At 47.9% G+C, this 24,092-nt stretch overlaps 1 protein-coding gene across 2 annotated transcripts in view; it reads left to right on the plus strand.

Moving 5' to 3' along the window:
• The window catches only part of srebf1 (sterol regulatory element binding transcription factor 1), a 54,864-nt gene extending 35,706 nt beyond the window's left edge, over nt 1–19,158 (plus strand). For both annotated transcript variants that reach the window (XM_038819588.1, XM_038819589.1), the window contains exons 16-19: nt 2,813–2,975; nt 6,731–6,916; nt 12,789–12,903; nt 18,588–19,158. In XM_038819588.1, coding sequence (XP_038675516.1) covers nt 2,813–2,975; nt 6,731–6,916; nt 12,789–12,903; nt 18,588–18,808 — 685 coding nt within the window. In that variant the 3' untranslated portion in view covers nt 18,809–19,158. The remainder of the gene's footprint in view (nt 1–2,812; nt 2,976–6,730; nt 6,917–12,788; nt 12,904–18,587) is intronic.
• Nucleotides 19,159–24,092: the final 4,934 nt, after the last annotated feature.

Below are 24,092 nucleotides of genomic sequence, written 5' to 3' on the forward strand. Positions count from 1 at the left end.
AAAAGATCGAAGGTTTAGCACAGGGCTAGCTGGCTTTTAAAGCAGACCATGGCAGGCTAGCAGCGCGGGTTCAATTCCCGTACCAGCCTCTCGAACAGGTGCCGGAATGTGGCAACTAGGGGCTTTTCACAGTAACTTCATTTGAAGCCTACTTGTGGCAATAAGCAAATTTCATTTCATTTTAATTTCCTAGATCGGTCTGAATCAACACAAACTATGCTGCACGAAAGGCATTTGATTTTTTTTGGTAAAATATTTTAATTCTACATTTTCACATTTTCTTCAGAATTTACACCCCACCAACAAGCAGTAAACGGTAACAAATACAAAGTCAATTCCCTTATCAACAACAACGATTCCATCCTCCCACCACCCCAAACAATGACCCACCTGACAATATAAGCATCAAATAAAACAAACCTCCCATGGTGGGACAAACAAAGGAGAAAAAAAGAGAAAAGGAATCTGGAATCGCCTATGGTCACCGTTGACCTGTAGAGTTCTTCCCCCCCCCCCAAAACATTCAATGCCATCCGTTCCCCGAAAGAGTACTGTAAATGACACCCACGCATTGCAAGCCCTCCCCTCCACTTCCTCTAATGAAACTCCTTCCCCAACCACTGTTTCCCACCCCCCCCCCAACTTTCCACCCCGGCTAGACTCATCGGAACCTGTTCTGCCGGGCTCCGATGGCCGCAGCCCCCCCCCCCAACCAACCTCACTCCCGTTCACTGGCCGGCTTAAACCGGCCAGCGTGGAGGCCCCCGCCCAGGTCTCTTTCCACCTTGCCCGGTCCCAGGAATACCCAGAAATCCCCTTTAGCACACAAACCCTGCATACGCACCCAAGCCCCAAAGAACCATCATTGCAAGCGAAAGTCCCATCTCCTCCCTTGTCCAAGTATATACGTAAGCTCGTTTAGCACATACATCAGCCGCAGTGGAAAAAAATAGTTACATGAGGCTACATCGGTACATGGCCACTTCTCAATTCAGCCACAGTCCTGCCTTTGCAAACTCCTCCGCTGCTTCCGTCATCCCAAAATAAAAGTCCTTGGATTTGTAGGTCACCCTCAACTTAGCTGGGTATACTACGCCGCACTGCACCTTACTGATGTACAGTGCATTCTTCACCCAGCTGAAAGCAGCCCGCCTCCTCGCCAGCTCCACCGTATAGTCCTGATATATGCGTATACCAGCTCTAGCCCGCTTCTGCTTTGCCCAGCACAGGACCTTCTCCTTCACACTGTACCTACGAAAACACAAAGTTACTATTCTTGGCGGCTCACTCTCCTTTGGTACAGGCCTCTAGGACCAATTAGCCCGATCTAGTTCATATCAGGAGGGATCATTCCCCTCCCCCAATAGCTTCGCCAACATCGTGGCAAAGTACTCCGTCGGCCTCGGGCCTTCCACTCCTTCGGGAAGACCCACAATCCGCAGATTCTGTCGCCTAGATACGTTTTCCAAGTCGTTCATTTTGGCTCGCAGATCCTTGTTGATCTCTATCGCCTTCCGCATCTCCTTCCCCATCGAGGTAATTTGATCACTGTGCTGCCATAATGTCTCTTCCACTTCCTTCAGCGCCTTGCCTTGCTCCCGCACCTCCACCACTGCGCTCAATACCACCGCCCTCACCGGGGCAATCGCCTCCTCCACCAGCACTTTTAATACTGCCCCCGTCTCCTTCCTCCTCTCCTCCATGTGCTTAGTGAACTGCCTTTCGAGTTCTGCAGCCATCACCTTAGTAATTTCTTCAGTCGTGGGCAATGCGGCCTCCCCTGGTGCTCCAGCCTCCACCTTTCTTGCCGTCCCCGCGGTAACCTTTCCACTCCCCGATGGACATTCAGCTGCTTTTTTCACGGCCGTTTTTTTGCTTGTTTTTGACATTTTCCTTCACTGTGCCTTCTCCCTGCTTTTGCCGCCTCTGTTGCCCCTGGGACCGGGCGTTAAACCCTGAAAATGCCGTACCCGAATGGGAGCCCTCCAATGTGCGGCTGCCTCCTGCCCGCCGTCACCGGAAGTCGAAGGCACTTGATTGAGCTTCTGTAGTGCTGTAGTACTAGGATTCTACCACTATGTGGGCCTCCAACATTATAGCTGTAGAAATTTCCTCGTGTGTCGAAAATTCAGTATCAAATTGAAAATGAGAGTAGCGAGAAAATACTCACCTGTGATCTCTTTGGTCTAAATTTCAGCAATCTGATCCCACCACAGCAGACCTTCACCTCGTTTACAATTAAACTTCCAACCAATAATGAGAATTCTGTTTAGAAATGCTTCTGTTTCATTCTTGAAGCCACTAGATAACTACATGGACATTCCCCTGGGAGGGAGTAAATGGGTTTTCTTTCCAGTTTCTGTTGTTTCTTGCAGTCTATTAATGCCGCCTCTTTCGTAAGGACCACTTAGTTCCTCTTAAATGACTAAACCAGTGGTTGAATCAAAAGAGGCAGGCTCCACTCTCTGCCAACTAGAGTGCGTCGTCACATTTAAGAATCTTATTTTAATTTGATTTAAGTTTTCTTTTAAAGTTTTTTTTGCTTTTGTTTGTTACAGTTTTAGTGGTGTCCCTTTGAAAAGTGGGGTATGTATCACCGCTACTAATTGATAACATAGAAGGGGTAGAAACCATCATTTTAATCTTGTTAAAGGCATGCAGTTTGTAACTGAGTATAAGCTGTACACTTTTCATAGGTACACAAGTTGGATGAACATGTGATATGCGAACTCCAGTACACACGCATCTACATTATTATTTGTTGGCTTCCTTGGAGAATCTTGCCCGATGCTTAAGTGCTAATCTCTTGCAGGAGCCGGTTGCCAAAAGCAGCGTTATTTGCATTCAAGAGCATTCGTGCCACGCTGAGTAAACAGGACGGCAGTCAGATGAGCCTCATTCACTGTGAGAAGGCCAGTGGATACCTGAGGGACAGCCTCAACATGGCATCTCCCAGCAGCAACAGTATTGACAAGGTAAGGGTAAGCCTTGGATTCTTGATGTCTTGGACAAAAGTGATTACAATAAAAGCAGAGAAATTACATGGTTTTGAGTGCTAACTTCTACATTATGGTGAAGGGAAGAAATATGGAGGTTGATGAAACTTTGCTGTATATATTCTGTATGCTGCCTAAACATCCTCCTGACATGAAAATGAAAATCGCTTATTGTCAGAAGTAGGCTTCAATGAAGTTACTGTGAAAAGCCCCTAGTCGCCACACTCCGGCGCCTGTCCAGGGAGGCTGGTACGGGAATCGAACCGTGCTGCTGGCCTGCTTGGTCTGCTTTAAAAGCCAGCGATTTAGCCCAGTGAGCTAAACCAGCCCCTAGTTGTGACATTGTGATATACTTAACAATTTTCTCTTTAATTAACACCCCCGGCCCAAAAAATTAACTGATATCTTCAGGCAACCTTATAAATGATTGACATTTTGTGTTTTTAAAGTATTATTTGTGGGTAAATTGCCTTTATATATTTTCCCTGTGCAAGCTGCTGCCAATCTGTCTGCCAAGTAGTATTGGAGATCGCTTGGGTGTGACTCAGCTCAGCAATCTTCCCTCCTCCCTGCTGGGAAAATCTGCAGCCTCTGTTCAACACCTTTCCATTGCAACCTTTAAACAGTTTGCAGTTGTCATTAGAGAGTGAGTGTGCTTTGTCGTCTACTGATGAATTAGTAAGGAATGTGTTAAGAGCGTTTAGTGGGGGAGTAAGCTCTTAACAGTATGACATACTTATTCCCGAATATCTTGTGCAATTTTTTAAAAATGCATTTGCTTTCCTCTGAATTATTTCTGTTTTAGAGTACATTTTATCTGCGTGTAGATGGAAAGAGGATATTGATGGGGAAGGGAGGAAATTAAATCTCAACAGGACGTGTCTGCCCAGAAATACTGGTGCAGTATATTCATGCCAACCGGGAGTGGCAGCTTTTTTTAAAGCCGTGCCAAGCATGTCTTGTATAGTAAGTCAAACGTGCTGAGAGAGCCACTAGAGCACTCCACTGGAAAATTAAGTCTCTTAATTCAACATTTGCAGGCAGCTGCCTTTCCTTTCCACCCCCTCCTTCCCTATCCTCAATTTAATGTCCTTGTTGCAGTTAAACACTGCCTATCCTCAAATAAGAATTCTGACAGAGATTCAAAAGGCAGTCGGTGGAATTCTCCTTTCCTGAGACTAAGCGTTGACACCGGGGCAAGATTTGTGGACTTCAACAACATCAAAACTGGTGCCGCACCTGGACCGATTCAGTGACAGCTGATGGGCTAGCGCAAGCGCCACGTGGAACACAATCGATTCCAACGAGGATGGTGCGGGATTCGCCGGGTCTGTGATTCACACTTGGGAGGCTGACAAGCTGCAGCCACGTACACATGCTTCACTCTCCACATACACCATTCCAACAAACAAGATGGCACTGGTTGCGCTGGAGCGCGCCCATCCTGCTGATGGGTTGGCTAGGGCCAGAGGGCACCGAGATGGGTGGCCTAGGGGGACACCCATATGACCTGTGGCCCTAAGTTCACAGTGGGCAGTCAGCGACATGCGCAACTGCATAGCTGCCTTGCAGGCCGCAGCAATGGTGTTCCATGCCTGTCCACCCTGACCCCACAGCCCACCTCCTGGCCACCCCCTGCTACTCTGCCTTGGCAGAAGCCTCCCAGCGAGCGGCATGACTGTCGGCCAACTATGGCGATGTTGGACATTTTCCGTACATCCTCTCTGTCCCTCAGCAGCCACGGTGCCTGGTTCACAATTTTTAAAAGCACAAGTGAACCTCACCATTGGGAATTCGCCCCGGTGGAGACGGAGATTTACAGAGGCCTTGGAGAATACCAGGTCAGGCTCGCTAATGATATGCCACTGGTGTTTACTGTACGTGCGGAGTGGAACGCATTGACACCACTGTCGATGTACCGTAGAATTGCGATTCCGGCGTCAAAACAGATTCTCCGTCCAATCGTGTTTCCCAATTCCGGCGTCGGCTGATGGAGAATCCCGCCCAGTGTGTTTTATATGGAGGATGAGGGAGCTAAGCAGTTACTTGCATTCCTTGGAGTATAGTATGCTTTGGATTCTATTTTGTATATACGGAGCCAGTGGTTTTCAGATAGATGTGTTCTTCAACCTCCCCATGTGCCACATGCTTTTATTTTCTGGCTGAAGATCCTGGCGTTTGCTGAATTTGACTCCACAGGTACCGTTGCCACCTTAATCCATAGTCCTTGTTCAGGTGTGAGCAAAGACAAGTATCAACAGGTTGTTGAAGCATAGCGGGGCATCTCCGTACTCATGTCCTCACCATGACATCCATCTGTATAACCAACAGTGGGTTATGATTAAGCATAGCACTCCCAGTGCTGTTGCAGCTGACATAAGCTAACTTGGCACACACCCAGAGTGTGAACCTGGGACTTTTCTAATCTGTAGAATTCCCTGAGTCGGGCGCCACGGTGACACAGTGGTTAGCACTGCTGCCTCACTGCACCGAGGACCCAAGTTCGATCCCGGGTCACTGTCTATGTGGAGTTTGCACATTCTCCACATGTTTGCGTGGATCTCATCCCCACAACTCAAAGATGTGCAGGCTAGGTAACTTGGCCACGCTAAATTGCTCCTTTAATTGAGGTAAAAAAGAGAATTGGGTACTCTAAATTAATAAATAATTTATTTTTAAAAAGAGTTCCCGGAGCCATCAGTTACGGTTACTTTCAGCTCATCTGAACCGTGGGAGAGGCGAGTAAACTTGTTTTAAATACTTCCATTTACATTGCTATCTGTTTGAGTGAGATCCAGATCGGTTATGCTTTCTGCACTGGCCGGGAGAAACTTTGCACTGAAATTAGTTATAAACTATGCAGTCAAGACAGGTTGACTTTTACAATCTTGTATTCTGTGGTAATAATGCAGCTTTTTTTCCTCCCAAGTATTTTGAACATAGGGAGAGAGAAGAAAAACACCAAGATGTAGAATCCATTTAGCAATGGTCAGAATGTCCAGTAGTTTTTTTTGCCTCATCGATCCATGACTGGATGAATGGCTGCAGCTGTGGTGCATTGTAGTTGCATTGCATGTGTCCTTGATGTGCAATGCACCTGCAATGTAATACAGAGCCAGACCCTGACACCAGTTCTACAGAGCATCTGAGAGGAAAACCTGAGCTGACCAGTGTGTGGTGATTGAGATGTATTGTTTTGAATGGTTTATTTCTGCAGTTCTTAATCTTATCTTGTCCTCTCTCTCTCTCTTCCCTCCTCTCTCTCTCTCTCTCTCTCTCTCTCCCCCCCCCCCCCCCCTCCCCCCAACCATGTGCCTCTCTCTCTCTTTCTCCCACTCTCCCATTCTGTCTGGGTGTGTGTCTCTCTCTCTCTCTCTCTCTCTCTCTCATACTGGTTTCTCATCTTTTTTTGTGTCCATTCTGTTGGCTATCAACTAACTGAAGTAGACAACTTGCATGTGGAGAATTGTAGCTGCAATTTTGTGCCCCTATAATGGGACCCCAAATCAGTAACAGCTTTTATGTCGAGCTTGTGATCATGCTGAAAATGGTCAGGTAATTGACTAAAATAAATTTTGAAGTAAAACAGCTGTAAACTATAAAATTGTGGAAATATATGGAACTGATTATCTAGGAACCATTACTAAATAATTACAGAGCATTACGATACCCACGTTGTTTCAGATGCCGGAACAGCAAAGAGGTTTGTGACAGATTGTTTGTTCTCTTTTCAGGCAGTGCAGCTCTTGCTGTGTGATCTCATGCTCATCACCAGAACCAGTATGTGGCAGCAACAGATCAACATGAGTCAACCTGTGAACTGCATGCACCAGGCATCCCCCTTAGAGCTGAGAGGCTTTCAACAGGACCTCAGCAGCCTCAGGAAGCTGTCCCAGACTTTCAGACCGGCCCTCCGTAGAGTAAGTAGGTTGTGAGGTAGGGATTAGAGGAATTTCTTTTGAGGGGCTTTGCGAGTCAAAGAGAGTAGATCTGGATTCTGTAGAGCAATTGTGGACTGTGAACAATTATCTCACTGTATGAGTTACTGATCTTAGTTATGGCAATGAGGGGAGAAATATTTGGTGAATGTCAAAATGCTACTTACGGAGCAAAGGAAATTTGAGGAAGAGGCATCCTCAGAAGCCTATTTCAGAACACCAGTAGTAATGCTCAGTTGGAAGCACTCAGCCATGTATCAGTAGTTTGGGAGGTTAATGCCCCACTTAAATAAAGAATATCATCCTGACGACACTTAATTCCCACTCTGAGACTGCTGCATTATCAATTGCACCACCTTTTGCTTGAGATGTTAAACCATGGCCTCGTCTATCTGTTCAGGTCAGTGTCAAAGGTGTTGTGACTGTGAAGAAGAGAGGAATTCTACCGGTGTCCTGGGAAACACTCCTTCAGCCAAAACCATCAAAAATAGATCAACTAATCTATTATCTCTTGCTAATTTTGAGATCTTGCACATAAAATTGCTGCCAAATTTGTTTACCGAACAATGATTACACATGTGAAACACTTAATTATAAATGCCAGCTTGGAACCTTGGCAGTGCCACTTTAGCATCTTGGCAGTACCAGTCTGGCACCCAGGTGGCACTGCCAGTGTGCAAGGTTGGCAATGCCTGGGTGGCATCAGCAGTGCCAGGGTACCACCCTGCCCAAAGGGCATGCGCCTGTGGGGATCCAATCCCTTGGGAGACGCCCACAAGCGCCATTCTGTCTGGTCCCCGTTTGTGGTGATCAATACTGAACAGCGCTCATGTGAGTTCTCCGAGTCGAAGGGGATAGATCCTCGGAATTGGGAATCTGCACATTAAAGTGAGACTAGTCGTCTCGCTCGAATGTGCAGATTCCACTCCAAAATGTGATCCTACCCACAATGGCCGGAATTCACACCGCATTAGATCTCGCAAGACTTATGAGCCGAGTAGATCCCGGGGGTGGTGTCTCCTGGCTTCTATCGGCCATGTTGCGCCATGGCACATTGCTTTTTGGGTGCAGTATGGCCGTTCAATCGAGCCCATGGTCACCAATGGCGGAGCAATTAAAATCGGGGTTGCTCAAGGGGCAGGAATTAAATGCATGCAGATACCTATGAGAATTGTGGAGTTGAAAGAGATTGCAAAGTTGGCTTGGGCAAGGCCAGGAAGGGATTTGAAAACATGGATGCAAATTTTGAAATTTAGTGTTGCTTGACCAGGAGCCATCAAGCACAAGTGTGATAGGTGAATGAAGTTTGGTGCAAGTAAAGACGGGGGAAGTAGAATTTTTAATGAACTCTTGATAACAGAAGGTAGAATATGGCAAGCCGATCAGGAGTGTGTTGGAATAGGCACATCCAGAAGTAACAAAGGCATAGATGAGGATTTCAGTTGCCAATGAGCTGAGGCAGGATGGACTCAGGAAATGTTAGACGTGGAACGTTACGGAGATTAAAGTAGGCGATCTTGGTGATGTGGATATGTGGTTACAAACTCATCTTGGAGACACGTGACACTGAGATTGCAAACAAATCTTATGGGGCGAAATTCTCCCAAAACGGGAGAAATCGTAAAACTGCCGTAAAACCCGGGCGGGTTTTACGGCAGCGCGCCCCTTCCCGACGGGGGACCGATTCTGGTCCCCGGTCGGGGCTAGCAGCCCGACGTCGGAGGCTCCGACAAGTTGGGCTTAACGAAAATCGTTAAGCCCGCTTGCCGGAGTTAGCGCCGGCTGACGCGTCATATGACGTCAGCCGCGCATGCGCAGGTGGGAAGACTCCACCCGCGCATGCGCGGGTGACGTCATCGCGTTTTTGAGCGAAACCCGCGCATGCGCGGGCCGGGTTGCCCCTCAGCCGCCCCGTGTATTGATACTGCGGGGCGGCGGAAGGACAAATAGTGCGCGGGCATCGGGCCCGCTGCCCGCGATCGGTGCCCACCGATCGCGGGCCCATGGCACCCGTGGCACGGCCGTGGTACTGCCGTGCCAATCGGTGCCATGGTTATTTTTTGCGAGTTTGTCACGACGTTTTTACGAATGGCAGGACCAGGTGTGTTTGCCGTTCGTAAAAAGGTCGTAAAGGGCTGGGACTTCGGCCCTTCTAACAGCTGAGAATCGCTGCCGGCCGTAAAAAAACGGCGGCAGCGATTCTTGTCGGGATTTCGGCGGGGGGGGGGGGGGCGTCAAAAAAGTCGGGAAGGCCCTCCCCCTATTCTCCCACCCGTCGTGGGGGGGGGGGAGAATTTCGCCCATGGTCTCTGAAAGTTGTCAAGCAGTGAGATGAAGGCCGTAGCTAGGCTTATGCCATCCTCTGAGAGGGTAGTGTGTTCTAGGTAAATAATGTTGACAGAAAACATGGGCATCTCTTTCCTCCCTCAAACCCAGTTTCCTTTTAATTGATCAAGTTCCTTTTAAAAAATAATTTTTTTTATAGAGAAATACAGCACAGAACAGGCCCTTCGGCCCACGATGTTGCGCCGAACTTTTGTCCTAGGTTAATCATAGAATTTTGGACAATTTGTCATGGCCAATCCACCCAACCTGCACATCTTTGGACTGTGGGAGGAAACCGGAGTACCCGGAGGAAACCCACGCAGTCACGGGGAGGATGTGCAGACTCCACACAGACAGTGACCCAAGTCGAAATCGAACTTGGGACCCTGGAGCTGTGAAGCAATTGTGCTATCCACAATGCTACCGTGCTGCCCTTAAGAAGTTAACCTACACTCCCTTATTCTACCCTAATCCAAGTACCTATCCAATAGCCGCTTGAAGGTCCATAAATTTTCCGACTCAACTACTACCACAGGCAGTGCATTCCATGCCCCACTACTCTCTGGGTAAAGAACCTACCTCTGACATCCCCTCTATATCTTCCACCATTTATCTTAAATTTATGTCCCCTTGTAATGGTGTGTTCCACCCGGGGAAAAAGTCTCTGACTGTCTACTCTATCTATTCCCCTGATCATCTTATAAACCTCTATCAAGTCGCCCCTCATCCTTCTCCGTTCTAATGAGAAAAGGCCTAACACCCTCAATCTTTCCTCGTATGACCTACTCTCCATTCCAGGCAACATCCTGGTAAATCTCCTTTGCACCTTTTCCAAAGCTTCCACATCCTTCCTAAAATGAGGTGACCAGAACTGCACACAGTACTCCAAATGTGGCCTGACCAAGGTTTTGTACAGCTGCATCATCACCTCACGGCTCTTAAATTCAATCCCTCTGCTAATGAACGCTAGCACACCATAGGCCTTCTTCACAGCTCTATCCACTTGAGTGGCAACTTTCAAAGAACAATGAACATAGACCCCAAGATCTCTCTGCTCCTCCACATTGCCAAGAACCCTACCATTAACCCTGTATTCCGCATTCAGATTTGTCCTTCCAAAATGGACAACCTCACACTTGTCAGGGTTAAACTCCATCTGCCACTTCTCAGCCCAGCTCTGCATTCTATCTATGTCTCTTTGAAGCCGACAACAGCCCTCCTCACTATCCACAACTCCACCAATCTTCGTATCATCTGCAAATTTACTGACCCACCCTTCAACTCCCTCATCCAAGTCGTTAATGAAAATCACAAACAGCAGAGGACCCAGAACTGATCCCTGCGGTACGCCACTGATAACTGGGCTCCAGGCTGAATATTTGCCATCCACCACAACTCTCTGTCTTCTATCGGTTAGCCAGTTTGTTATCCAACTGGCCAAATTTCCCACTATCCCATGCCTCCTTACTTTCTGCATAAGCCTACCATGGGGAACCTTATCAAATGCCTTACTAAAATCCATGTACACTACATCCACTGCTTTACCTTCATCCACATGCTTGGTCACCTCCTCAAAGAATTCAATAAGACTTGTAAGGCAAGACCTACCCCTCACAAATCCGTGCTGACTATCCCTAATCAAGCAATGCCTTTCCAGATGCTCAGAAATCCTATCCCTCAGTACCCTTTCCATTACTTTGCCTACCACCGAAGTAAGACTAACTGGCCTGTAATTCCCAGGGTTATCCCTATTCCCTTTTTTGAACAGGGGCACGAATTTAGTGCATTAATACTCAAATATTTTCTATGATAGGAAATATATAATTTTTAAAGAGTTAATTAAATCATTCCAAGAACAGGTTGCTTTTTAAGAGCGCACCATTGAAGGCCTTCTTTTGGCTCTCTGAATGAGCATTATGACTTTGTGCCATTATCCTGCATTTTCTCTGTAACCCGGCACAATGTTTCTATTCAGATAATCATCTGATTCCCTCTTGAATGCTTCAGTTGAATCTGCCGCCACCACACATCCAGGCAGTGCATTCCATACCTGAACCACTTGCTATGTGGAAAAAGTTTTTTTTATCACATCACATTTGCTTCTTTTGCAAATCATTTTAAATCTGTGCCCTCTCATTCTTGAACCCTTTGAGTGGGAACAGTTTCTCCCTGTCGGCTCTGTCTAGCCCCTTTTGATTTTGAACACTTCTATCAAACCTCTTCTTCACCTTTTGCAAGGAGAGCAGTCTCAATTTCTCCAGTTTATCTTCATAACTGAAGCTTCTTGCCACTGAACCTTCTCATCGCTGAAACCATTCTTGTAAATCTCTTCTGTACTGTCTCCAATGTGTTCACATCCTTCCTAAAGAGTAGCTCCCAGAACTATACACAATACTCCAGCTGAGGTCTAATAGTGTACAGTTCAACATAATTGCCTTGTTCTAGGGCAGCACGGTGGCACAGTGGTTAGCATTGCTGCCTACGGCGCTGAGGACCTGGGTTCGAATCCCGGCCCTGGGTCACTGTCTGTGTGGAGTTTGCACATTCTCCCCATGTCTGCATGGGTTTTGCCCCCACAACCCAAAAAGATGTGCAGGATAGGTGGATTGGCCACGCTAAATTGCCCCTTAATTGGAAAAAATTATTGGGTACTCTAATAATAATAATAATTTTTATTTTTAAAAATAAAAAAAATAATTGCCTTGTTCTTGCACTCTATGTACATTATAACAACTCCTATCTAACTATGAATTATAATTGAAATGAACGCGAGTAACAAACAATACTGTTGGCAAGCTCTCTTTACTACATTTTCCTTTTACAACTTGGTTGATGTAGCTTGTCTTAATCCTGTCTTTTGCTTAAACTCAATGTAGTTCAGCCTCTTAATTTGGGATAACTTTGCTTATTAATTAAATATTATGTGGAAGAAATCATTCTACAGTCAACGTCCTAGATAGAAAATATAGGAACAGTTGAGTATACCTTGGTGTACAATCCCAATTAGGAAGAAAAGACAAGATGAAGAAAGAAACATTTATTTATATAGTACCTTCCCAGCCATCTCAGGATGTCTCAAAGTGGTTTTCAGCTAGTGAAGGACTTGTGTTTTGTACTGTTTTGATGTAGAAAATACAGCAACCAATTTACGCACAGAAATCTCCCAAAACCAGTAATGTGCCAATGACCAGTTGTTGTGGTCAAGTTGATAGATATATATTGGTGAGGATATAAGGCCTTAACTTGGTACCTTGGTTTAAAGTCTCATCTGAAAGACAGCAACTCTGACAGTGCAAGGCTTCTTCAAATCAATAGTTTGGGAGAGGAAAGGAACTTTGCAGTTGTGGGATTTTGGGGAAGGGGCAAATATGTTTGAATCGGAGATGCTGTAACGAGTCTTAATTTCAATCCCGTGATGAGACAGGGAAGTGAAAGTGTTATTTGGAGCCAAGGAGGAGCAAGATTGGGATGTTTAGAGCAGCACGAACAGTACTTTAGATTAAAAGATGATGTTTTCATTTAATTTTAGGTATTTCTACATGAAGCGACAGCCAGGTTAATGGCGGGTGCCAGTCCAACCCGTACTCATCAGCTATTGGACCGCAGCCTCAGGAGGCGGGTCACAACCCCAGTACCCAAAGGCGGTAAGTAACAGCAATTAGAGAGCAGTTATTTTGGGGCAGTCTTCTAATCCAATTTGTTACACCCTGTCTTCAAAGAAAATTAGACGTGAAAGTTCATTTCCATCTTTCAAATCATAAAATCATAAATGGATGAATGTTGATGCTCAGCACACAAATATATGGGACTTGAGCTTATTGTTTGGGACTAGAAGCTCGGCCCCTCGGGTTACTAAGCTATCAAGTGTTATTCTACACAATGGGTCTTGAGGGTGAAGCTCTCAGCATTTGTACTCTGGGAATCTGTCTTGTTCGTCCGTTACCAGTTCATACAATACAGCCTGGCGGCTCTACCATGCTCAAAGGGCTTTTCTTTATATATTAATGTATTTTTTTCCAAACGTATCTAAAAGGTTACAAAATATATAAACAATTTGGGGAACAAACTCCCCAACACACAACTATACAGTTTGTACGCATTTTCCTCTTTTTCACCCCCCCTTCGCCCTCACGCGATGAACAGCTCCTCAAACACAGCCACGAACATCCCCCACCTCGCCTCGAAGCCCTCCGCTGAACCCCTTAATTTGTACTTGACCTTTTCCATCCGAAGAAAGTTAGATAAGTCCCCCACCCAAACCGCCACCCCCAATGGTGTTGCTGTCTGCCACTCCAACAAGAATTCTTCACCAGGCAATCCAAGAGACGAGGACCACAACATCGGCTCTCCATCAGTTCCGGCTTCTCCGAAATCCTAAATATCGCCACCAATGGGTCCGGCTCAACCTCCACCCCCACTATCCTTGTTAGCGCCACGGACACTCCCGCCCAAAATCTCCCCACTTTTTCTCAGCCCCAGAACATATGAACATGATTTGCTTGTCCCCCCCCAGACTTCTCACACATGTCTGTCACTCCCTGGAAGAACCCACGCATTCTTGCCCGAGTCATATGTACCCTGTGTACCACCATGAACTGTATCAGGCTCATCCATGTGCACTAGGAGGTTGCATTTACCCTTCGCAGTGCCACACTCCATGCCTTCCAGTTTATCTCCTCTCCCAGCTCCCCTTCCCACTTCTCCTTAATCTTCATCACCTGCTCGCGTTCCTGCCCTCCCCTTCCACGTCTGGAAGCAGCAATCGCTCCAACAGAGTGTACCTCGGCAACCTGGGGAACTCTTTCCAAATCTTCCACGCAAAGTCCCTTACCTGCAGGTACCTAAAGTCACTTCCTTTTGGGAGCTCTACTCTCTCCTTCAGTTCCTCTATACTGGCAAACCCTTCTTCCAGGTACAGATCCCTCCTCTTAACCAGCACCACTTCTCTCCACTTCCTATACATATCCTCTGTTGTTTCCACCCCCACAGCTCAAAACCGTAGTTTTCGCACAACAGCGTTAACACCAACGTCCCCTCTATCCTAAAGTGCCTCCTCGGCTGGTTCCAGACCGTCTTCATGGACTGCACTACAGGGCTGAGTGTTTCCTTGGTGCCATTGACAATGCCACTGTCACCATAGCCCTCACACTGGACCCCCTTCCTCTTCCAAACCCATTCTATTATTTCTCCACCGCTTCACTTCACCTCCACATTCGCCGCCCAGTAACAGGTTTGGCAACGCCAACTCGCCCTTCTGCCTCTGTAACAGGGTCTACTTAACCCGTGGCGCCTTCCCTGCCCATACAAAGTCTGAAATAATCATATCCAGTTTTTGAAAGAAGGTCTTCGGTACAAAGATCGGGAGTGTCTGGAATATGAACAGAAACCTCGACAGAATGTTCATCTTCACCACTTGGACCCTCCCTGCCAAAGTCAAATACAGCCCCACCTCCACCAGTTTTGTTAAATTCCATTTGTGTAGCATTGCCCATTCCCTCGCTCCCTGAATACCCAGGTAGCTAAACCTGTCTCTGGCCACTTTAAATTACATTCCCCCCCCCCCCGATTGGCTCACCGACCCAACTCGTTCACCGGGAACACTTCGCTTTTTCCTACATTTAACTTGTATCTCACAAAAGCCCCAAACTTCCCCACCAGGCCCATGATCCTCTCCATGCTCTCCAGCGGGTCCGAAACATACAATAGTCGGTCGTCCGTGACACCTGATGCTCACTTCGTCCCCTCGTAATCCCTTGTCACTCTGCCGACCCCCTAAGAGCTATTGCCAGAGGTTCTATAGCTAGCACAAACAGCAGTGGGCACCACTGCCTTGTACCCTGTGCAGTTTAAAGTTCCTTGAACCCATGTCATTGGTCCACACATTCTCCCTCAGTGCCACATATAACACATAACAGGCGCACCCATGCCACAAACTTCGGCTCAAACCCAAATCTTCCCTGACCTCAAACAGGTACAGGTTGAATGCCTTCTCTGCGTCCATGGACACCACTACTTTTGGCACCTGGGCTCTCGATGGGACCATGATCACATTTAACAGCCACCTTATCTTACTAGAAAACTGACTGCCCTTCACAAAGCCTGTTTGGTCCTCAGCAACCACCCCTGGGTCACAACCTTCCATTCTTCACGCCACCAACTTAGCCAGCATTTCACGTCTGCATTTAAGAGCGATATGGGCCTACACGACCATCCTTCCCCTTTTTTGGTATTAATGTGATCGTTGTCGCGTCATCGTCTCTGACAGCTCTGCCTTCTCGACGCCTCATTAAATGCCCCCAAGAGATGTGTGCCAGGTCCGTTGCAAATTCCGCTGTGTAACATTCAGGGCCCTGGAGCCTTCCCCCAACTCCAAACCTACCAAATGCTATCCAATACCTCCCTCAGCCCCAAGGGCTCCTCTAGCGCCTGCCTCTTCTCTTCCTCCAACTGTGGAAACTCCACTTCATCTAAGAACCGTCCCACCCCCTCTTAACCCGCAGGTCCGCCCTGTACAGCTCCTTCTAGTAATCCCCAAATCCCTCATTTATCTTCCCCGGCTCCGACACCACATCCCCTGCCCCAGTCCGTATTTCCCTGGACGCGACCTGCCTCTGTAACTGATGTGTTAACATTTGACTCGCCTTCTCCCCATATTCGTACTGCACTCCCCTTGTCCTATGCAGCTGTCCTACCCCCACCCCTGTAGTCAAACTATCAAATTGCCCCTGTAATTTTTCCTCCTCACCAATCCCTCCATGATGGGCACCCTCGAGTACTCCCTATCTACCTCCACTATCTCATTCATTAGCTGTTCATATTCCTCCCTCCTTTCCCTATCCGCATGTGCCTTGAACGAGATATCTCCCCTCAGACACCAGACACTGCTTTTAGCACTTCCCAAAATGTGGCTGCCAACCCCTCTCCATTTTGGTTGAATTCTCATAATCGTTGATCACAGCCCGCACTTTTTCACAAAATCTCTATCTGCCAGCAGCCCCGAATCGAGCCTCTGCTCCCGTCCCGATCTAAAGCACATTCTGCCCCCTCCACCCCAACCAAAACCTCCCGGCTCACCACAAAAAGGCGATTCTTGAATACACCATTTACACATGAGAAAAAGGAATACTCCCTTCCCCCTGGGTTCTTGAAGTGCCACAGGTCCACCATACCCATCTTTTCCATAAACCTACCCAGCTCCTTTGCCATTCCAATTCAACCTGGGGCTCGACCTATCCACCCTTGGCTCTAGGACACAAATAAAATCTCCTCACATAAGCAACTGGTGCGTGGCCAAGTCCGGGCCTTGCTGCCAGCAACCCCCTCATAAAACCCACATCATCCCAATTTGGTGCAGGCACATTCACCAACACCACAGGCGTCCCTTCTAATACCCGACTCACCATCCCGTATCTCCCACCTGGGTCCCCCACTTCCTTTGCACTCAAAAAAACGTTTTCTTACACTCAAAATTGCCATCCGCCGCGACTTTAAGTCAAATCCTGAGTGGAAAACCTGACCCACCCATTCCTTCCTCAGCCTATCCTGCTCCTTCACGCGGAGGTGTGTCTCCTGCAGAAAAACCACTTCCACTTTTAAACTTCTTGGGTGCGCAAACACCTGAGATCTCTTCACCGGTCCATTAAGCCCTCGCACGTTCCATGTTATCAGCCGTACTGGGGGCTTATGCCTCCATTCCCCTCTACCATCTTCACTTTTCAGCTCTACCCCTGTTAATTTCACCCTGTACCTGGCCCATCCAAGATGGCCCTTGACCATATTTTTTCTCCAAACTCGCTTCATCACATCACCCTCACGGCAACCTCTTGGTCTTCTCCACCACCTCACTTCCGTTCACCAACATTATCTGCCATCCTCCTGCTGACTCCCTGGCCCTCACCTCTGTTCAGTGAAGAAGGCACCCCGCTGACCTCTCCCTTCTCCACCCAAACGAAGGCTCACCTCGAACTACAGGTCACCTTCCCCCAAAGACAAACAAAAAGAAAAGCACAGCCTCCGGCAGCAGGAGTGGGGTGGGGATAGCCGTCCTGCTACACTTTGTCGACCCAACAGCAGAAAAGAAGGAAAAACCTTCCACATCGGAGGAAAAGAGAAAAAAAAACTCCCTCCAATCCCCACTCTTCCTGTGTTCTCTTCACTTCAAAGTGGCAGCACCTGTCTCCCAAAATTGTTCAGTTCTGTTCTGCCCCAGTTTGTGCTCCTTGATAATGTCATTGGCTGCTTCTGGGGGCTCAAAATAGTATTCCTGGCCTTCATACGTCACCCATAGAGCACCACAAACCTGATCCGCTGTTGATACAGCACCACCGTGGCCCTGTTGAACCCTGCACGCCGTTTTGCCAGCTCCGATCCAATGTCCTGGTATATTTGGACCTTGCTCCCCTCCCATTCACAGTTGCGCTTCTTCCTGGCCCACTGCAGAATCTTCTCCTCCTCCACGAACTTGTGGAGCCACGCGATCATCACCTGTGGCGGAACCCTTTGCTCTAGGCTTCTGCCTCAGAGACCTGTGCGCTCATAGTCCACTTCAGGGGGTGGGGGGCCTTGCCCAGCACCCTCTCTGCCACCTGCCCCGCCAGCATCCTCAAAACATACCTCGTGTCACTCGCACCTTCCACTCCTTCAGGCAGGCCCACTATCTGCAGATTCTGCCTTCTTGACCTATTTTTTGCTCCTCCACCTTTGCTCTCAATGTCTTGCAAAACTCTCCTAAGAACTCCGCCTCCAATGTCACCACCCGATCGCTGTGGTCCGACATCAGCTTCTCAATCTCTTGGATCTGCGACCCCTGTGCCTCCAAACATTTCTCCACCCTCTCCATCGATCCCTTCAGGTGTGCCACAGCTGCTTCGATAGCCTTCAATCAATCTTCCTGCATCTCTGTCCTCTGCGGGTGAAACTCTTCCTTGATGAAGGCCATCAACTCTTCCATCTGGGGCTTTGCTACTTGCATTGACCCTTCCCCCTCCGCCATCCTTCCACTGTCCGCTATGCCACAGGTCTCTTCCAACTCCTTGGCCAAGTCCTTCACCTTCTGCCAGGTTTGATAACCAGCAGACATGCCACTCCCGGGGGAAACTACTCCGATCTTCAGTCACGCTTTTCCGTCGAAGTTGCACCCAATTTTGGGTAAAAAGAGCTCTTCTATGCTTTCAAGCAGGGGCTGCCGTGTGTGTGACCACCCGCCATGGCCGCCAACGGAAATCTCCCAAATGGCTTTTTTCATGGGCAGACACACATATTGGAAAACTATTGAAACGTTTGGGGTTTGACTGTTGGCTCATTTCTGTAATTTTATGTCATGTGACAGGCGAGGCTGAGGCGCACCCAGGTCGGCGGGAGCATGCTGAAGCTCTCCTACTAGCGTGTCGTTACCTGCCCCCGAGCTTCTTGTCCACACCAGGCCAGCGGGTAGGCATGCTGGCCGAGGCAGCCCGCACACTGGAAAAGATCGGCGACAAACGGACTCTCCATGACTGCCAGCAAATGATCATGAAACTTGGTAGCGGCACCACAGTCACCACGAGTTGAAGTGTTTGTATTTTTTTAAAATCCCACCCCACACCCCTGATGCATTGTGACTGTGTATAGTGTGTGTGCGCCCCAGGTAAAGCAGCATGGCCCTTTTAATTTCGTATTAAGATAATGACGTGGTCAAATTAAATTGTATTTTCATAGTTTAAAACTGTACATATAAAAATATTTATAATTTTTTTAAAAAGACAAGTTGGAATGCAGCAAATTCATTTTTGTAGAATTAAAAGCACTTGTCTCTAGAAGCTTAGCTTCTCTTGTAATACTGCACCAATGATAAAAGCCATTCTGGGCTGTATTCTGTGCAAATATACTTTTATATGATTAAAATAACACAAATGAAAGAATCATGGGAACAAAATATAACTTTTTTACATGAAAATGTTTGAATGCACTTTCACAGTTCTTAGAATCATAGACGAATCATAGTGCTGAAGGAGGCCATTTGGCCCATCGAGTGTGCACCCTAACTCAGCCCATACCTCCACCCAAACCCAGTAACCCATCCAACCTTTTTGGATACTAAGGGCAATTTAGCGTGGCCAATCTACCTAACCTGCACATCTTTGTACTGTGGGATGAAACCAGAGCACCCAGGAGAAAACCACGCAGACACGGGAGAACGTGCAGATTCTGCACAGACAGTGACCCAAGCCAGGAATCGGACGTAGGACCCTGGAGATGTGAAGCAACTGTGCTAACCACTGTGCTACCATGCCGACCATCTTTTCAGAGCCCTCCGGGTTTTTTCATCATTCTGTAGTTTTGAGGGATGGAGAACTTGCAAGCAGTGTGACTGGGTTTGAACCCACATCAGGATTTGAGCAGAGTTCAATACTTGGGGAATGCTAAATTGGTGGGACTACAGTCCTCTGGATGAAAGATTAAACTGACGTTCTGTTCAGACGTGCAGTGTAGAAGATATTTAAGTTGCTATTTGCAACATCATGACCACATTCTTACCTGTGATGGAATTCTAAGTTGGGTTGTACACTAGCTGCATGGTGGTGGTGGGGGATGGGGTTAATTCTTGCCCTAACAGAAACCTGTACTACATATGCTGCATAGATAGCAAACTGTCTGAAGTTAGGTCATTAGTGATTAGTTTGTAGGCCAATGTAAAGTTGTATTTGCCCCATTCCAATTAAAATCACCGAGAACAGTTGCTTCACTGGAGCAGTCTAGAAGAAAGACTGGCGTGATGGGCTAAATCGCCTTCCATGTTGTATCATTCTGTGATGATGACCATCAGAGTAGAAAATATGCTATAGTTTTAAAAACGTTTTATAGAATGTTCTGCCCTCCATTCCCTGGCCCCTTTCAGGTAACAGAGTCCTGGCTTCTTGTATCAATTTTGAGTAATTACCTCCATATTTCCATCAGCAATATCCTTCAATATTATGAGAAGTTGGATCATGTCTATCCTTAATTTTTCTCTCTGAAACTGGACAGGGCCTTTCTTTACTGCTGAATAATCAACCCCTACAACTGCTTTTGCTGCCATTTAGCTCCTTTCCACAACCCCTTTCTGTACATATCCCTTTAATGCTGTTCAAAGAGCCTTTTGTTTGCAAGAGAAAAACCTACATGCTCAAGGAAATAGGATAACTGCTGTTGTTTTAGATTATTTTCAGTCAAGAATTGTGGGCCATTTGGACACGGCCAGCCAATACAAAATGGAAGAGTCAAGAAACCGGCTGCTATTCACCAAAACACTAATGTAGCAGAGAATTTGCTGCGTCTGCTCTGCCAACTTGGAATCTATTTTTCTGTTCCATTCCTTTTGAACTCCCCCAGTCTATTTCAGATTGAGCCTATTCGTAAGTGAGGGAAGCCTTACCGATTAGGATAATAGACTATTCCAAGCTTTTTCTCACTTGCACCTCAGTCATACTTGTTCATTCCCAATGGTAGTCACTGAATGGAGATCAAGAAAACTTATAGGAAGCCATGCAGCCTTGTAAGCTTATTCCACCATTCAATTAGGCCTCACAGACTTGTACTTCAACTCAACTTGACTTGCTTTTGCTCCATATCTTTTTTTAAAATTTGTTTTTATTAAAGGTTTTTTCAAACAGAATTTTTACATAACCAACAACCGAAAAATAAAGGAAAATATTTAACAAAACTAGGTGGCTGTTATTATAGAAACAGAGAATATGCATTAAATAAACAGTACCCCACCTAAGCTCTCCCCCCCCCCCCCCCCCCCCCAGGTTGCTGCTGCTGCTGACATTTTAACACTCTCCTCGAAAGTCAAGGAACAGTTGCCACCGCTGGAAGAACCCCAGCAAGGACCCTCTCAAGGCAAACTTTATTCGCTCCATGCTGAGGAACCCAGCCATGTCACTAACCCAGGTCTCCACACTCGGGGGTTTCGAGTCTCTCCACATTAACAAGATCCGTCTCCGGGCTACCAGGGAGGCAAAGGCCAAAACCTCGGCCTCTTTCGCTTGCACTCGGATCCTCTGACACCCCAAAGATCGCTATTGTTGGACTCGGTTTCACCCGTGTGTCCAGAATCCTGGACATAGCCCTCGCAAAGCCCTGCCAGAATTCTTTAAGGGCTGCCCAAAACATATGGACATGGTTCGCTGGACTCCCTGAACATCTCGCACAGCTGTCCTCCACCGTGAAAAACTTACTCATCCTTGCTGTCATGTGTGCCCAATGTATCACCTTAAACTGAATTAAGCTGACCCTGGCACATGATGAGGAATTTACCCTGCCTAGGGCATCAGCCCACAGCTCCTCACCCAGCTCCTCCTCCCACTTGACCTCAGTTCCTCCATTGGGGCTTCCTCTGCCTCCTGCAGTTCTTGGTAAATGTCGACACCTTCCCCTCTCCTACCCAGAAGCCAGACACCACTCTCCTGTATCCTATGAGGGGGTAGCACCAGAAATGTCCCCACCTGTTTTTTGAGAAAGTCGTGGATTTGGAGGTATCTGAAGGCGTTTCCTGGGGGCAGGCTGAATTTCTCCTCCAGCGCCTTCAAGCCAGGGAAAGTCCCATCTACGAACAGGTTCCCCATCCTTCTAATGCCTGCCCTGTACCAGCTTTGAAACCCCCATCTATCTTGCCCGCAACAAATCTATGATTGTTCCGTATCGGAGTCCAAACTGAGGCCCCCTCCTTCCTGTGCCTTCTCCACTGACCCCAGACTCTCAGCGCCGCCATCACCACCGGGCTTGTGGTGTATCGTGCCGGCAAGAACGGCAGTGGTGCCATTACTAGTGCCCCTAGGCTGGGGCCTTTGCATGATGCCGTCTCCACGCCAGCTCCTCCTCCATTACCCACTTCCTAATCGTGGCCACATTAGCCGCCCAGTAGTAGCTACAGAAGTTCGGAAGCACCAACCCCCCCCCCCCCCCCCCCTACCCGACTGCGCTCCAAAAACAGTCTTTTAACTCGCGGGGTCTCACACAAATCCTGTGATAATCCTGTTCACCTGCTTGAAGAAGGATCTTGGGCTGAAGATGGGAAGGCACTGGAAATGGAACAGGAATCTGGGGAGGACCGTCATTTTCACTGTCTGCACCCTTCCCGCCAGGGAAGGCGAGAGCATGTCCCACCTTTTAAAGTCTCTCTCCATCTGCTCTACAAGCCAAGATAAGTTGAGCCCGTGCAGGGCATCCCAGTTCCTAGCCACCTGTATACCTAAATAACGAAAGCTCCTCTCCACCATCTTGAGCGGGGGCTCCCCCAGTCTCTCCTCCTGACACCTAGTGTGGATTACAAACAGCTCACTTTTCCCCACGTTCAACTTGTACCCCGAGAAGCTCCCACAGTCCCTTCAGATCTGCATGACCTCCCCCATCCCCTCTATTGGGTCAGAGATATACAATAACAGGTCGTCTGTGTAGAGTGAAACCCGGTGCTCTCTTTCCCCAACCCCCCCCGGTTCAGCCCCCTCCAGTTTCTTAAAGTCCTCAGCACTATGGCCAACGGCTCAATTGCCAGGGCAAATAGTAGCGGGGATAGGATAGGGGGCACCCCTGCCTCGTCCTTCGGTGCAGCCTAAAATATTCCGACCTCAGCCGGTTCGTGGATACACTCGCTACGGGGGACTGATACAGTAGCTTGACCCACCCTATGAATCCCTCACCAAATTCAAACCTATCTAATGCTTCCCACAGGTACTCCCATTCCACCCAGTCAAAGGCATTCTCTGCATCCATTGCAGCCACTACTTCTGCGTCCCCTCCTTCCGAGGGCACCATGATAATGTTTAGGAGCCTCCTCACAAAACCTGTCTGATCCTCATCAATCACTCCCGGTACACAGTCCTCTATTCTAGTAGCTAAAATTTTAGCCAGCAGTTTAGCATCCACGTTCAGGAGCGACATCGGCCTGTAGGACCCACATTGAAGTGGGTCTTTCTCCCTCTTCAAAATGAGCGAGATCGAAGCCTGTGCCATCGTCAGGGGGAGGGTTCCTCTCTCCTTTGCTGCATTAAAAGTTCTTAGCAGGAGTGGGCGCAGCAGCTCCGAGAAATTCTTGTAGAATTTCACAGGGAAGCCGTCCGGAACTGGTGTCTTGCCCGACTGCATATTTTCTACGTCCTTAACTATCTCCTCGAACTCAATTGGGGGCCCCAGTCCATCCAACAGCCCATCGTCCACCCTTGGGAACCTCAATTGGTCCATAAATTGCTTCATCCCTGCCCCTCCCACCGGGGGCTCTGACTCGTACAGTTTAGAATAAAACTTGAAGACTTTGTTGATCTTCTCTGGGCCCGACCGTATTTCCTGCCTTATCCCTAACTCCCCCGATCTCCCTGGCCGCCTCCCTCCTGCGAAGTTGGTGCGCCAGCATCCTGCTTGCTTTTTCCCCATACTCGTAGACTGTCCCTTTCACCTTCCTCAGCTGTGCCTCCGCCTTCCCAGTGGTCAGCAGATCGAACAGACTGCAGTCTCTGGCGCTCCTTTAGCAACCCCTCGGGGGTCTCCGCGTACTTCCTATCAACTCTGAGTATCTCTCCCACCAGCCTCTCCCTCTCTGCCCTCTTCTCTCTATGGGACCTAATAGAAATCAACTCCCCTCTAATAACTGCCTTCATAGCCCCCCAGACCGTTGTTGCTGTTACCTCCCGTGTCATTTGTTGTCACATAGTTTTGGATGCTCCTCCTTATCTGCCCACACACCTCTTCATCTGCTAGCAGTCCCACATCTAGTCTCCAGAGAGGGCGCCGTTCTCTTTCCCGACCTCGACTTAGACCGGTCCAATGCTGGGTCCAGGACTGTGTTGAAGTACCCCCCCCCCCCCCCCCCTGCCATGAT

The sequence above is a fragment of the Scyliorhinus canicula genome, chromosome 15, assembly GCF_902713615.1.
Source record: "Scyliorhinus canicula chromosome 15, sScyCan1.1, whole genome shotgun sequence".
Classification (NCBI taxonomy): domain Eukaryota; kingdom Metazoa; phylum Chordata; class Chondrichthyes; order Carcharhiniformes; family Scyliorhinidae; genus Scyliorhinus; species Scyliorhinus canicula.